The sequence below is a fragment of the Aphelocoma coerulescens genome, chromosome 7 (genome assembly GCF_041296385.1).
Source record: "Aphelocoma coerulescens isolate FSJ_1873_10779 chromosome 7, UR_Acoe_1.0, whole genome shotgun sequence".
NCBI classification, from domain to species: domain Eukaryota; kingdom Metazoa; phylum Chordata; class Aves; order Passeriformes; family Corvidae; genus Aphelocoma; species Aphelocoma coerulescens.
The window spans coordinates 29,284,935-29,297,830 of record NC_091021.1 but is presented as its reverse complement, the minus strand read 5'-3'; the positions used below and the strand labels follow the sequence as shown (position 1 = coordinate 29,297,830).

The 12,896-nt window shown below is 41.8% G+C and overlaps 1 protein-coding gene across 1 annotated transcript in view; it reads right to left on the bottom strand.

Annotated features, from left to right (window-relative positions):
• Positions 1–12,896, bottom strand: part of PDIA5 (protein disulfide isomerase family A member 5) — a 99,741-nt gene that overhangs the window by 17,291 nt on the left and 69,554 nt on the right. The window contains exon 14 of the mRNA XM_069021081.1: positions 11,776–11,906. Within this exon, the coding sequence (XP_068877182.1) occupies positions 11,776–11,906 (131 nt within the window). The remainder of the gene's footprint in view (positions 1–11,775; positions 11,907–12,896) is intronic.

Sequence of the window (12,896 nt, the reverse complement as noted above, 5' to 3'; positions counted from 1 at the left end):
CCTTTGGTAAGCACACAGACTTCCTGCAAGGACAAGAAGTGGAGTTTTAACTGAGCAGCATTGAAAGCAGCACTTCTTGGAGCAGAGCCTTCTAACACAGATCCAGGGCTTTGCTTTAACAATTTTCTTTTTTCGTTTTTACAACAGTGTCAAATTTGATCTCAACAGGGTTAAGAGCAGATGTGAACTGAACAGTAATTTCCTGTGCCTGACTTGAGAAATGTGAAAGAAACCTGCTCCTGAAACACCCAGCCTTTCCACAGGATCCCAGTACTGGCACTCAAAACCTCTAATCACTCCTGCACATCTCAAGATAACTCCATTTCCTAATGCAGAAACACAGTTGCATCACCCAGTAGGAAAACGAGAGCTTGCCGTCTAAGGCACGTGCAGTAGCATGTGCTGAGGCCATTCCCTGTTCTCAATCAACAAACAATTTAATAGAGCTCTGGCAAGACACTCCCACCTCTGTGCTCAGAATTTGGCTCTCTTGAGGACCCCCCATACAGTCCATCCTGACATCTGCTCTCCCTGACCTGCCAGGGCACAAGGGCTGCACACTTAAACCACAGGTCTCTGGATCCATGTGAGAACACCTGCAATCAAGGAGTTCTAAAGTTCTCTTTGCCTTTGTGCTACAAATTAGAAAATTTACACAAACCCAGTATTTTCTACAAGGTTTTCCTCCACCATTCCTTGTAAAGTTGGTAGGAGCCAGGAAGGCACACTGTGGTACAGTCACAGCAGGCACCATCACATTCCTCACCCTGAAAACCAAGTAGTTCTCGACTGATCCAGTATATGAGAAATATGGTTTCTCTGGGAAAAATTCAAGAGGAATGGCTGATGAACAGCAGACAAGGGAAATCAAGCAAGCCAGCAAGCAGGCTTCACTCAGAGCCATTATCACTGAGGGGAGAGGGAGTCAGATTAAATCTCCTCTAATTAGAGAAGCATTTAAAGGAAAGCTAGTGGGTCTTTTGGGAGATGAAGTGGTGGAAAATATATAACCCAGCTTATTTTCCATGGACTGGATTTACTGATAGCAGGAACAACCTCAAGGTACAGCATCTTCTCTGGGTGTCTTTGAAGAAAGACCGAATGACCCAGCATTGGCTTGGGCACAGAAAGGTGCTGGAGCTTCTATCTCATGGAAACACTGCTCTGAGGGCTGTGAAGAAATAAAGAACTGCAGGGTTGAGCTCAATGTGATTTCCAAAATGATGCCACAACACATTTGTTACATGATGTAAAACAAAGATATCACATGGGGAAATGGAAAAACTTAACTAAGTGCTCACATCATCTTGTGAACTGATTTTTTGTTTTTTAAACAAAAAGCAGACTGAGGAAAAAATAATATAAACCCACTTGTCAGGTAAGGTAAGAATGACACAAAATTGATATGATGTGGTAGCAATTTGATAAATTTTCAGACATCATATCCTGTGAAAATATCTTCCATAATTGCAGGATCCCATGGGATGCAGAAGGGATGCAAAGAAGATTTCAAAGCAATGAAACAATCTAGTGAATAACCTACATGTTTTTATTACATTCAAATAGATAATTTTTCATTGAGGGGCTTCTTTTTTTTAACCAGTGAATTGTTTAGAGATGATAGTGAGTCAAAGGTAAAACTTAAGAGATTCTTAAAACTTCAGTGTACAAAGGTATTAGGACCAGATGGCAATTCTAAAGATGTCTCCAGAGCAGTGCACGAAACAGATGCACCCTGTTGTACAACAGTCACCTCACTACATTTAAAATAAAATTGTGGCAGATTTTCAGAATTGCCTAAAGTAATCAAGTCCTTTTTCCAAAAACCACAGGTTTCTACTTGCTTAAATATGAAAAAACATCCTTTAAGTTACTTCATGCTTTGTTTAATTTAAAACTACAAAGCCCAGTGATAAAATTTAACCTCTCTACAGCTGAACAGTACAAGGTTAATTCAGTTTCCCTAGAAGAGTGGAAGCTGTATTAGCATAGCACACAGAATGAAGGTGAAGCTGGTTTTTAATGAATATAAATCAAAAGCTAACAATTTGTACAAAATAGATAAAGGAAGCAAATGGACATCAAAGCAGTATCTACAGTCAGCAGAGGTAATAATGATGTTTTAACTATATAAGGGGCTTTAAATATATTAGAAGCAAAAGAAATCCAAACAATGCTAGCAATATAGCTTTGAAAGAAAATGATGGAGTTGTCAAAAGGAACTTCACTGAATATATAAATTAAAATAGTAAGTACATGTGGAGAGGGCTTCTATGCCTGGTACCTCTGAAATGCTGTTTGCGGTTCTGGGCCCACAAATCAACGAGTTCAAACTGGAGGGGGCTCAGAAGACCCATAAGAAAAACATCAGTACTGAAAGGTGTTTCAAGGCAAAGGGAGTCAGGAAGCACAGTGTGTCAACAGCTTAAATCCAAAGATTAAGAAGTGATAGAAATGGAGAAAAGCGAGTCTCTAAATTTCATTATAACGAGCTATTCAAGTTGGGTGCCAAGAACTGAATAAGCTCCAGAGATGGCTGCGTGCTGAAGCCAGTCAAATTTAGATGGAAATTCATATTCCCCATCACTAGTGATTTTTAGTCTGAAAGGAAATGGTTTTCTAAAAGAGAAGCTTTCACACAGTGGCTCTCTACCTGATCAGAAGGCAGCTGTCCTTGACTTGCATCACTGAGCTGAGACTGCTACAGCAGTGACGTGGTCTGGCTGTCCTCGTGTCACCATCTCCGAGTGGCCGGAGCTGCAGCAGCCAGCCCTGCCTGCAGGTCAGGCAAGGACAACATCCCCTGCCAACCCTAACCTGAGCATCCCAACTAAAGCACTACAGCAGCACAGAGCGGGCATTTGGAGTTCAGAAAGCACTACCTTATGCCTTCTGCCCATCATTAATACATAATGATTTATAACCCTACCCATGTCGTTGCCGTGCGTGCTTTTAGCAGCTTGTACTTAATAAAATCTTGATAAATAAAGTAGCAAAGTGGTGTGCATATATTTTACATGAGATTTTTTTTCAAAGAGATAGTTTAAACACGCACACATTTTAATGCAGGCTGCTTTCATATTAAAGACACTAACTTAAACTGTCAGTACTTTCATAACAAAGTCCTGGCCAACTCCTTAGAGGAGATCTGAAAGCCCAGTAATTTGTGAGACCGTGGCATTTGTGCTGTCTGTGCTCTACCCTCAGTATGAGAAAGGGCTCTGTTCCCTCCTCAGCCCCCGGCTTCCTTTAGTACCTCTCAACGGGTGATCTCAAATGCTTTAACTAATATCAATTAATTACGCTTCAAATTGCCCCTAAGAGAGACAGATGTGATTATCCCCCTCTGTCATTACATCCAAGGTTAAATAGAATCAGGAAGAGGTTAAGTGACTCTCAGGGCTCACAATCCTGCCTGACAGGGAGCTGGGCTGCAAGGTGCTGACTCCATTCGTTCAGCTGCACAACCATCAGGGCCTCAGAGGGCTCAGCATGTGGCAGGATGGAGCCCTCAGCGTGCAAAGTGCAGAGCAGAGAATGACTTTCCAATTCCCCATCTCTGCTTGAAATCATCACTGCTTAAATAACAGGGGTAGATAGTGCCCTCCGTTATTGGTTTTTAAATGACTGCAATTCTAAGCAAGTGCAAGCAGCAACCCTGCACAGCCATCAAAGCCAGCCCGGGAGCTCGTACACCACAGAATCAAGCAAAGCCTATTTCCACTTCAAGAGTTCCAAGCAATTAACTAGAATTAAAACAAGAATATTACTTGGTCAATCAAGGAAAGACAGGCCACAGACAGTAATTGCACAGATAAGAGCTGAAAAAGGGTATACTGCTTAAACCAATGCAATTCATGTGGCTACAGGAGTTACTGAATCCACAGGCAGATTTCAGAAAGGCATTTGGAGATGTTACTGAAAGGTTAATTCACTTTGTTTTATCAGTAGAGAACTGGAGGGCCTTTTAATTGAATATCTGGACCCAAAGCTCATTTGATGACATGACCTGACACCACAGCATAATCATATTTCTAAGACATAAGATATTAGTAATTGAAAGAGGGGGATTTTTTCTTTGATTTGAAAAATGTTATGAGGTTTTCAGTTAAACATCAGGTCAACCAAGGTTTGTCTTACTACTCTTAACAACAGGCACACTACTCCAAATTTCACAGCCTGCTGGTGGATTTTGTTGAGTTTTTTCCCAAGCTATCAGAACTCTTATTTTGTAGCACTTTGGAGGTATGCAAAGAAGACAAAACATAAAAACCCAAATTATTTGAAAACCATAGCCATGAGACATGAACAATTGCAACAGCAGCAACAAAGTCATCGGAACAGGTCAAACTGCAAAGTGAGGAGAGTAAAAAGACTCGGCACAAATTTCCTGGACTGTTTTATCCACTACAAAAAGCAAGGATATGGCTGACTGTAGTGAATTACAAATGACATGCCAGCACTCAGCATTTGGCAACAAGCAATCCTTTTGAGATGGAAAGCTGTACAGCAAGTCACCTCTGGACAGAAAGGGTTAAAGAGCAACAGTTACTCCCAGAATAAACCTGAGTGCCAGTTCCAGCAGACCTGCATTTTCCACTGTGTCACTGGCCTATGTAGCTCAAACAAAGCTAGCAGCAGTGGTTAACCAAGTCAGCATCGGCCCTGGCTAACTGCAAACACAGTTACAGTGCAAATGAAAAAATTTTGCCATCTGACATACCAGAAAACATAACTAATAGAAGATACACTGCTGAGTTAGCAACAGCCAGCAGAACACTGGAATTTCAGCTGTGCTGATGTTTAAAAGTAGCTCCTGTTCAGACAATGTTACACAGCACCAAAAAAAAGCATCTGTCTTATTGGAAATGGGTTTCATAACAGTGCATAAGGATGGGTGGCATAGTCACAGTCTCCTAATGTACCCACAGTGACACTGCACCAACACAACTATGTGTCTGCAGGGAGAGAACTCCATGGGGCAAGAACATGCACTTCCCTCCCCTTCTCACAAGCTGGAGCTGTTTATATACAGGCAATATTCTGCACACCAAATCAAGCAGCTGTAACACTTTAGGGTTACAAAACAAGAGGAGCTGGATCACCCCAACAAATTTTAGTTTAATGCCACCGCCCCACCACAGCCACCTCTGAGCACTTTGTGACAGTTATGCACAGCCTGGGGAAGCACCTCAACTTCTGAGTTGAGAGCAGTTCAAACTGTTCTCTCGGTGCTAATTATTCTCCTGGGCACAAACACTGGGGCTAAGAGCAGTTCTGCCAGCCTGATTGCAGAGACCACTCTGTAAATCCATCCTTTATCAAACTCAGCCTGTTAAGGGGCTCTGTGGCATCAGCACTATTTACACCGACAGAACACACCTCTGTAACGTGCCTGTAACAAGAGCACCACGGATGCAGGAGAGAAAGCAGTTAGTGGCAGAGCTAACATATCAAAATTCTGCAGTGCCAGCCCACATGAGATTTAAAGCCTCATTATCAGAGGGTCCAGATCTCACCTCTGCCTCAGTCAACAACCAGAAAATCCTTTCTGCAAGGGTTTTTTCCTTCAAAGGGATTCTTTCTGTTCAGCACATTTTTAATAATTTTTTGATAGCTTAAGCTTCATTTACAAACACATACATTTTGTTCAGGCTCTTTGATACAGCCTCCTAATCAAAATTTAACAAGATGTGCTTGCAAGTGACAGGAAAACATCTTGGTGGGAGCCAATCCAAGGCCATTGTGGGACACTAAATTAATCTGTGCTGCTGCTTTGCTCCACACATCTGAACTCATAAACTCAATTGTCGAGTATGTTCTCCCCCTCTGCGCATACTTCACACAGAACTATGTCACCCAAGTCTGCTGAGTGACCCACCAGAGACACTGACTGCTCATCTCAGGCCCAGAAGCCACAGGCTGAGGCCTCACAGCCAATAAAATTTGCCATGTTTTGCTACAGCAGTGCAACTTAGCCAAAACACAGCATTATCTCCCCAAAAATGCCTGTGTAAAGGCTGAGATATGATGAAACCACCCTTGTCCAAGCTTGCTCCAAAAAATAGGAAGGATGAAAAGGAAACATTACTGCTTCCTTCAGAACAGCTTTTTGCTGACAGCTTGGGTCCCAGGGCTGGAGGAGCACACTGCCCTCCTGGCTGTCATCATTAATACCTAGAAACCATATGCACTGTCTGTGCACACAGTGTGACCCACTCTGGCAAGGACTCTCAGCCAGCTGCTTTTTGTCATTGTATATTCCTTGATGCATAACTTGGACAGAAGAAACCAAGCCGTTTTTGTTGTGAAAACACAGAGAAGGAGCATACCAGGATACAGAATAATTAATATTTTGAACAAAGTTTGTGGGTAAAATGAATGCAGGTTTGCTTAGCTCTCAGCATTTTATGCATTTGTGATGAAACACACAGGGGTGGGCAGGACTCATTTAGTCAGACCCCTGTCTGATTTCTTACTGCTGAAGAAAGTCCTACCTGATTTCCCACTTACTTCTTAATGCTGCCCAGGAGTTGACCCATCAAGCAGCAGTGATGTAAATATTCCTGCTTTACTGTCTTTGTTTTACATCAGAACAATACCCAGGTACCATCTCCCACAAACAGCTTAGATCAACACACAGCCTTTTAATGGCTCAAACAACATCCCAAAGTCTTCTGGGACTTTATCAGATGCAACACAAATTCGGCACCTTCATTCACTTCTTCCAGCCCTGAAAGAAAAACCCTACAAAAAAGTTTAAGTGAAGAACCAAGGAGGCTGATGTCTTTAACTGCACATCCTCTTGCAGCAGTACAGCCACTTGCTCCATCCAAACACCTCATTAAAATCATCCTCAGGATGGTTTATTTCTGGGTGCTCTCTGGGTACCCCATGGGTCAGGCTTCACCAGAAAATTAATTTCATCAGCTGGAAAAAGTTATTTCCAGTGAAGTGAAAGTTTCACTGCTGAACACAGAACCGGAATTCAGCTCCCAGCAAAGCATTTATTAAAAATACCCATTCTGCAAACCCTGTTGAGTCCCACAAATCGAGGCTATTTGGCAAGTTAATAACATTGGCAACTGCCACCCTTATGAACCATTAAAAGGGAGCACCTTCCCTCGACTACTTCCCATTGCTGCTGAAAGTCTTTATTTTTTAAGAGTGCTTATTAACTTGTGTTTTGACACTAAAAGTAGAAATTGAATGAGTTTGCTCAGTGCCAAGTCCTGCCATTAAAACTGACTGATCTAAAAACAGAGTGCCCTCCCCCCCATCATTTGGACCTGTTAATGACTGGTCTATTATATATAATTCCTTTCTGACACAGTTGATTCATTTGTAGTCTCTTTGGAAGCAGCAATCTCAACCAAAAAATGACACAAATGTGTTTTCATGTGTTGGTCTCTCATTCTTCTAACTCAAAAGTGGACATTTTCTGTTTCTGTTTGAGAATTAGCAGGGGATGTTATTAAGCCTTTCCTGTTTAGAGAAAATCAGAACTGGATGAGAAGAGGGAAAAACAACCCAAACCACAATCAACAAAACCAAACCCCAAACCCAAACTCTAGTATAACTATTCCTAGAAATACAGCATTGCAGTGTTGGAAGGCACTTCTGGAGATCATCTAGTATAACTCCGTTGCTCAAAACAGGGTCAACTACAGCAGGTTGCCCAGCCCTGTGTCCAGCTTGGGTTTTGAGTATCTCCAAGGATGGAGCCTCTTGGGTTAACCTGTTCAAGTATTCAACCACAACCACAGTAAAAAAATCACCACTTCTTCTAAATGTTTAAGCAAACTTTCCTGTGTTTCAATTCGAGCCCATTGCCTCTTGGCCTGTCCCTGGGCCCTGCAGAGAAGAGTCTCACCTAGCTTCAATCACTCTTTTTTCCCCCTTAATTCTGTTTGAATAATGCAGCAAAAAACACCTCCAACTGCAAAGACATTATTTACTGGAACTTTTGGTACCCTTTGTGATTCTGACAACTAATCACAACCAACTGCTTCTGTTTTGCAGTTTTCAGTGTTACAGTAGTAGGAGGTTAAAATTTAATGCATTGTCAAAGTCAAATCTCAATTATCTGGAATAACAGAGTGGAGAGAGAACATAAAGTAAAAATGCAGATAAAACACATCCAGATAAGGTATATGAACAGGGAGGACATAAGAGAAAGAGAAGTCAGGGCGCTGATCCCAGAAGAGGCACTGATGCAAACGGGTCAGTCCAGGATGCCTGGCTTTAGTGCTGCAAGCCTTGAACCAAGCTCTGGCTGTAGAGCACAGACCTGCAGCCACTGCCCTCCTGACCCTGGCTGGCTCAGCACTGCAGTTTAACTGCTCTTGTCCATTTGGCTCACTTCCCAATATGCTCCATAGCCCCCAAATCCCAATCATCCATGTACCAGGCTCTGTGTGCACACCAAACCATACTCACACTAGGTGCCTCCTCTCCCCATTTCTGGACAAAGCCAACAGTTATAAAAGAAAACCTGGAGTAGTTCATGGAATCCAGTACTCCAAGGACTGGATGAGGGACATCCAGTCCTTGGAGTGGATACAGACACAAATCCCACAAACTCTCCCCAAAAGCTTTTTAAATGCTCGTGCATTAATCCTACTGCTTTCAAATACTCCTCTAACCCCTCACAGCAGTCCCCACATGCACCTGTGGCTTCGTGCTTCCCTTCTGCAGGTGGTATCACTGTCTTCCTCTTATTTCAGGCATTTTGAACTTAGACACGAGTGGGATGACAGTTACATCTTCTCAAGAGCTGCACAAGGGTCCAGAGAAGAGGTGGGCAGGTGCGGTGCAGCACAGATGCCAGCAGCCTGCTCCAGGTTCTATCCCTGAGTAGCTCTAACACATGCCAGCCCACACTTCAAGCCTGTGTGGCATGGTACAGACCTACCCAAAGGACATCTAGATGAAGATCTGGTCCCAGGTCACTAACAGCACAAGTAGCACTGGGTTTTCTACAGCAGGCACTTTTTCCCAAGTCAGTATTGGGAACCTGCCCTTATTCCTGCCTCCTGCCCCAAATCAGTCACTACAGCACACACAGATGCCAGCAGGCAGGAATGGGAATGTGAAATCAAGATCTCTGTGGGTGTCAAGTCCGCAGGAGCGGACTTTCTCCCCCAGTAATTTCAAGAGTTTTGATTCCAATTCTCAGTCCTTAAAGTACTCCACAGGCATGAGGAATAACCTTTATGCTTCACCCATATTCCAGGAGACAGAGTAATGAGTTCCCTATCTTTTCCATGTGCATGTAGTCTTCTCTTCCAGAGCTAAATCACTGTGAAGCACTGTTCAGTACCATTAAAGCCCTGCTCAGCTCAGTCCTGAGTTATCAGCACAGCAGCACATTGGTGGTTCTCCTATACATATTAAGTAATTTGGACAGCAAGCTGACACAGAAAAGCCAGCTCCCATTTTAATTTGCATCTAAGATATATATCTGTGGCCTTTGCCTAAAGGTTTGTCACTCTAGCTGAAAGCTTGACAAAGGTCAGAATACTCAACTTTCTGCTTTAAATTCTAATGACAGATGAGAGATACATTTCTTACCATAAATATTTATATGTAAACATACTTTATATATGCATGCATACACACACCCCCCCAATCTTAAAATATCTCAGCATATGTGTAAGTGTAACAAATACTGCCACAGAGTCACAAGTGAATGGAGTAGCATACTGTGAGTCTGCCCTCACCCAAGATGTGGATCTGAATAGAAAAAGAAAATTATTTGAGGTAATGGGACCTTGAAACTTTAGCAGTGTTCCTTCTGCACTAAAATAAGCAACTTAAAGATTAATTTGCAGTGTAAGCTCCAAGAGGTCTCAAAATTGAGAAAATGGTAAACAAAAGCTAATCTATCAAATTTATCAGGAGGCACATTATCACTCTAAAAAGCTGAAAAAACATAATGATTTGATTCATTCTAATTATTCTAGTGCATTAATGTTTATTTCATACAAAATGAGGATTTAAAATATTAATCTGGTACTTTCCTCTGCACCCAACAAAGTGCAGGCTCGTTGCACTTCCTGTGTGTGTCTGCTTTCTGCTTTGCTCACAGACACTTCCACATTTAGAGAGAACAAATCTGACAAATCAGAAACTGTGTATGACTCACGTACTGACACCACAACAGCAATGCTGTCTTAGGAGTCATGGGAAGGCCAGACAGGGTTCCAGTTAACACCTCTTTGTCCTGTATATAGGTGGTCTCATGCAGCACTGTGTCAAAAACAGTGCAAAAATGTGTCTGAAGTGCAGCCTCGAAGGACCCAACAGTTTACATCATGCAAGCCTTGCTTTTACAGCCTGCTCATGCAGACAGGGACAGGCTGATCTCCACTCACCCCTTCGAAATAAGGCGGTGGTGGAAGTCCAACTGCAAAAAATTAGTCCATCAGGCAAGTTGCCTCATGCTTTCAACCCTGGGAGCTGCACACTCATCACACATAAAGTCTTTGCTTTAAACATGGCCTTCAAAAAGACCAAGAATGTAACTGCCTGAAAAAAGTGCAGCTAAAAACCAAAAGTGAAATAAATCTCTCTTATGCAGAAAGTCACTAATCAGGAAAAGAGAACTCAAGAGACAGTGAACTCCTAAATCTTACCATTTCCTGTGCAATCATTTGATTTTAAAATCACAATTTGCTCTTAACCAGCTGAGGTCCGTGAATCAGAAATTCCTGCCATATGGCCAATTTTTAGTCAACAGGTGGTGGGAACTGGAGTGGAGAGGGATTATGTCCCCTTCTGTTTTCTTTTACAACCTTCCAGAAATTGTACCCTGCTTGAATTGTACCCCTGCTTTCTTCCACATCCCTTCATGGGAGCCCCAAAGCATTCATGTTTAATTCTCTAACAGAAAAGCAAAATAAGGGGCAGCCTGATTAAACATTAAGGACCTTTTCCTCTCTTTATGGAAAATACCTTCAGTTTAATGGGAACAAGTTGGTAACTGTTTATCTGAAGGTTATCCATTAATTGCTGGCTATGTGATACGGAAGAAATTTTTTTTGCATCTGGTGAGGCTGTAAAGGCACGTTAATAGTATCTAATATTAAATGCCTGGATTATCTTCTCCCTTTGATAAATCCCTCCAAAGTTAAGAACTTGTACCTAGTCTGCCTGTCTCTGGGACAGCACAGGAACACAGAAGAGGTTCCTCTCACTCACCTTACTTATAAAGGGCCTGATTCTAAACTTCTCTAGAAATATTCTCAGGAGCTTCAAAAACAAAGTGATTATGTGGTGCATGCAAAACAATCTAGGAGGAGGAAGCTATGTCCCTAGTCCCAGTGGAGACTTAAATGCAGATTTATTGCATGCAAAATTTTCTCCATCAAAATTTGTTCTCTGCCTCGTGGACTGACTCCTCCTACACTACTGTATTGATTTCACCACTGAAGTGCTGCACTAATGAATCAGGCTCTCCATGTCCACTGTGCTACTATAAAGGATCACATTTTGTTATATGGACCATAAAATGCAGCAGAGGAAAATAAATCTGTTTTGGTTTTGTATTGCTGCCGGCTTTGGTGTCTGCATTAAATAATATAACCATTATATACTGTTTTGTTTCCATTTAAAAAGATACAAATGATTGTGCCTATGATGGTCCCATGCACTTATATTCAGAATCAGCTCTTTACCCTTAAAAGTCTGGGGACAGCGAGGGAATAATTTCAGGATTTCATAGTAACTGTAGGGCTTATAAAACCCATCCATGTAGAGAGGTTATTTACTCACATGGTGCATAGAACATGACAAGGGTGTGCTTCTTCTTCTTCAAGGACTCCCTGAAGTCTTCTCCAGCAAGGTGGATAACACTGGTCTGTTTTTCTTCCCATGCAGGCTCAGGTGGAGGTGGTGCTTCGGGACTAGAAAAGAAAGACAATGAAATTGGTTTGAAAATGTTTCTGGAAACAGATAAAGGGACAGCATTGTCCTGGTCATAATTAGCATGAGGGAACTGATGTGAAAAATCCTTCAGGGTGCCTGTGCAATAGAAAGACATAGTCAGTATTTCCAACACCAGGCAACAGCAAAAAAGATGCAAGTTAATTTCTGGAACTCAATAAAAATATAATTTAAGGTACTGTAGTCAGGCATATGAGTAGAAATGTCGAATGAAGACTTCCTACATTGCATCCAACATTTGGGTGGAAAAAACATGGCTTTGTATCACTGTATAATCCACAGGCATGAGCTGAGAAGAACAGCAAGCAGGTGGAATCAAAAGGCAACCGATACAGAACAGCATCTTCCATTCAAACATCCTTTTTGTACTCTTTATCATTTAATTTAATGAATTTCATGACCTTCTCTAGAATTCAGATATTAAAGCCTGGATGCAATAATCAGCATCGTTCCATTTGGAATACTGGGGGTGACTGAACTGGAATATTTCACCTCGGTAAAGAGAATGTCAGGTTTCAATTATGACTGCACATACTGGCTACATCAGAGCAATCCCGCACACCTAGAGCACCTCTAACAAAAATTCTGCTATTCACTAGCTCACAGACTTCTCTCAGACTCATTAAATTCATTCCTGCTGTATCTTAAATAGTGATTACTTATATAAAATCATCAGAATGGTGCCACAGTATAAAGACCTTCATATGTCGCCTTGGTAATAAATTAGCTTTTCAGACTTTCCTGACACTTTGAATGACACCATATTAAGTTGTATCAGGTACATAAAAACCAAGTGGAGAAAAACTTAATTTTCAAAGCCCTTCTCAAGGTCACTTGGTGGACATTCATTGTATTTCCATCATTACTGATTTTCCAGTTGTTAGAGAAAAAGTTAGATGGGCTGAATTTTCCCACGAACACAGTTGTTGTGAGCTATCACTGATTACAGT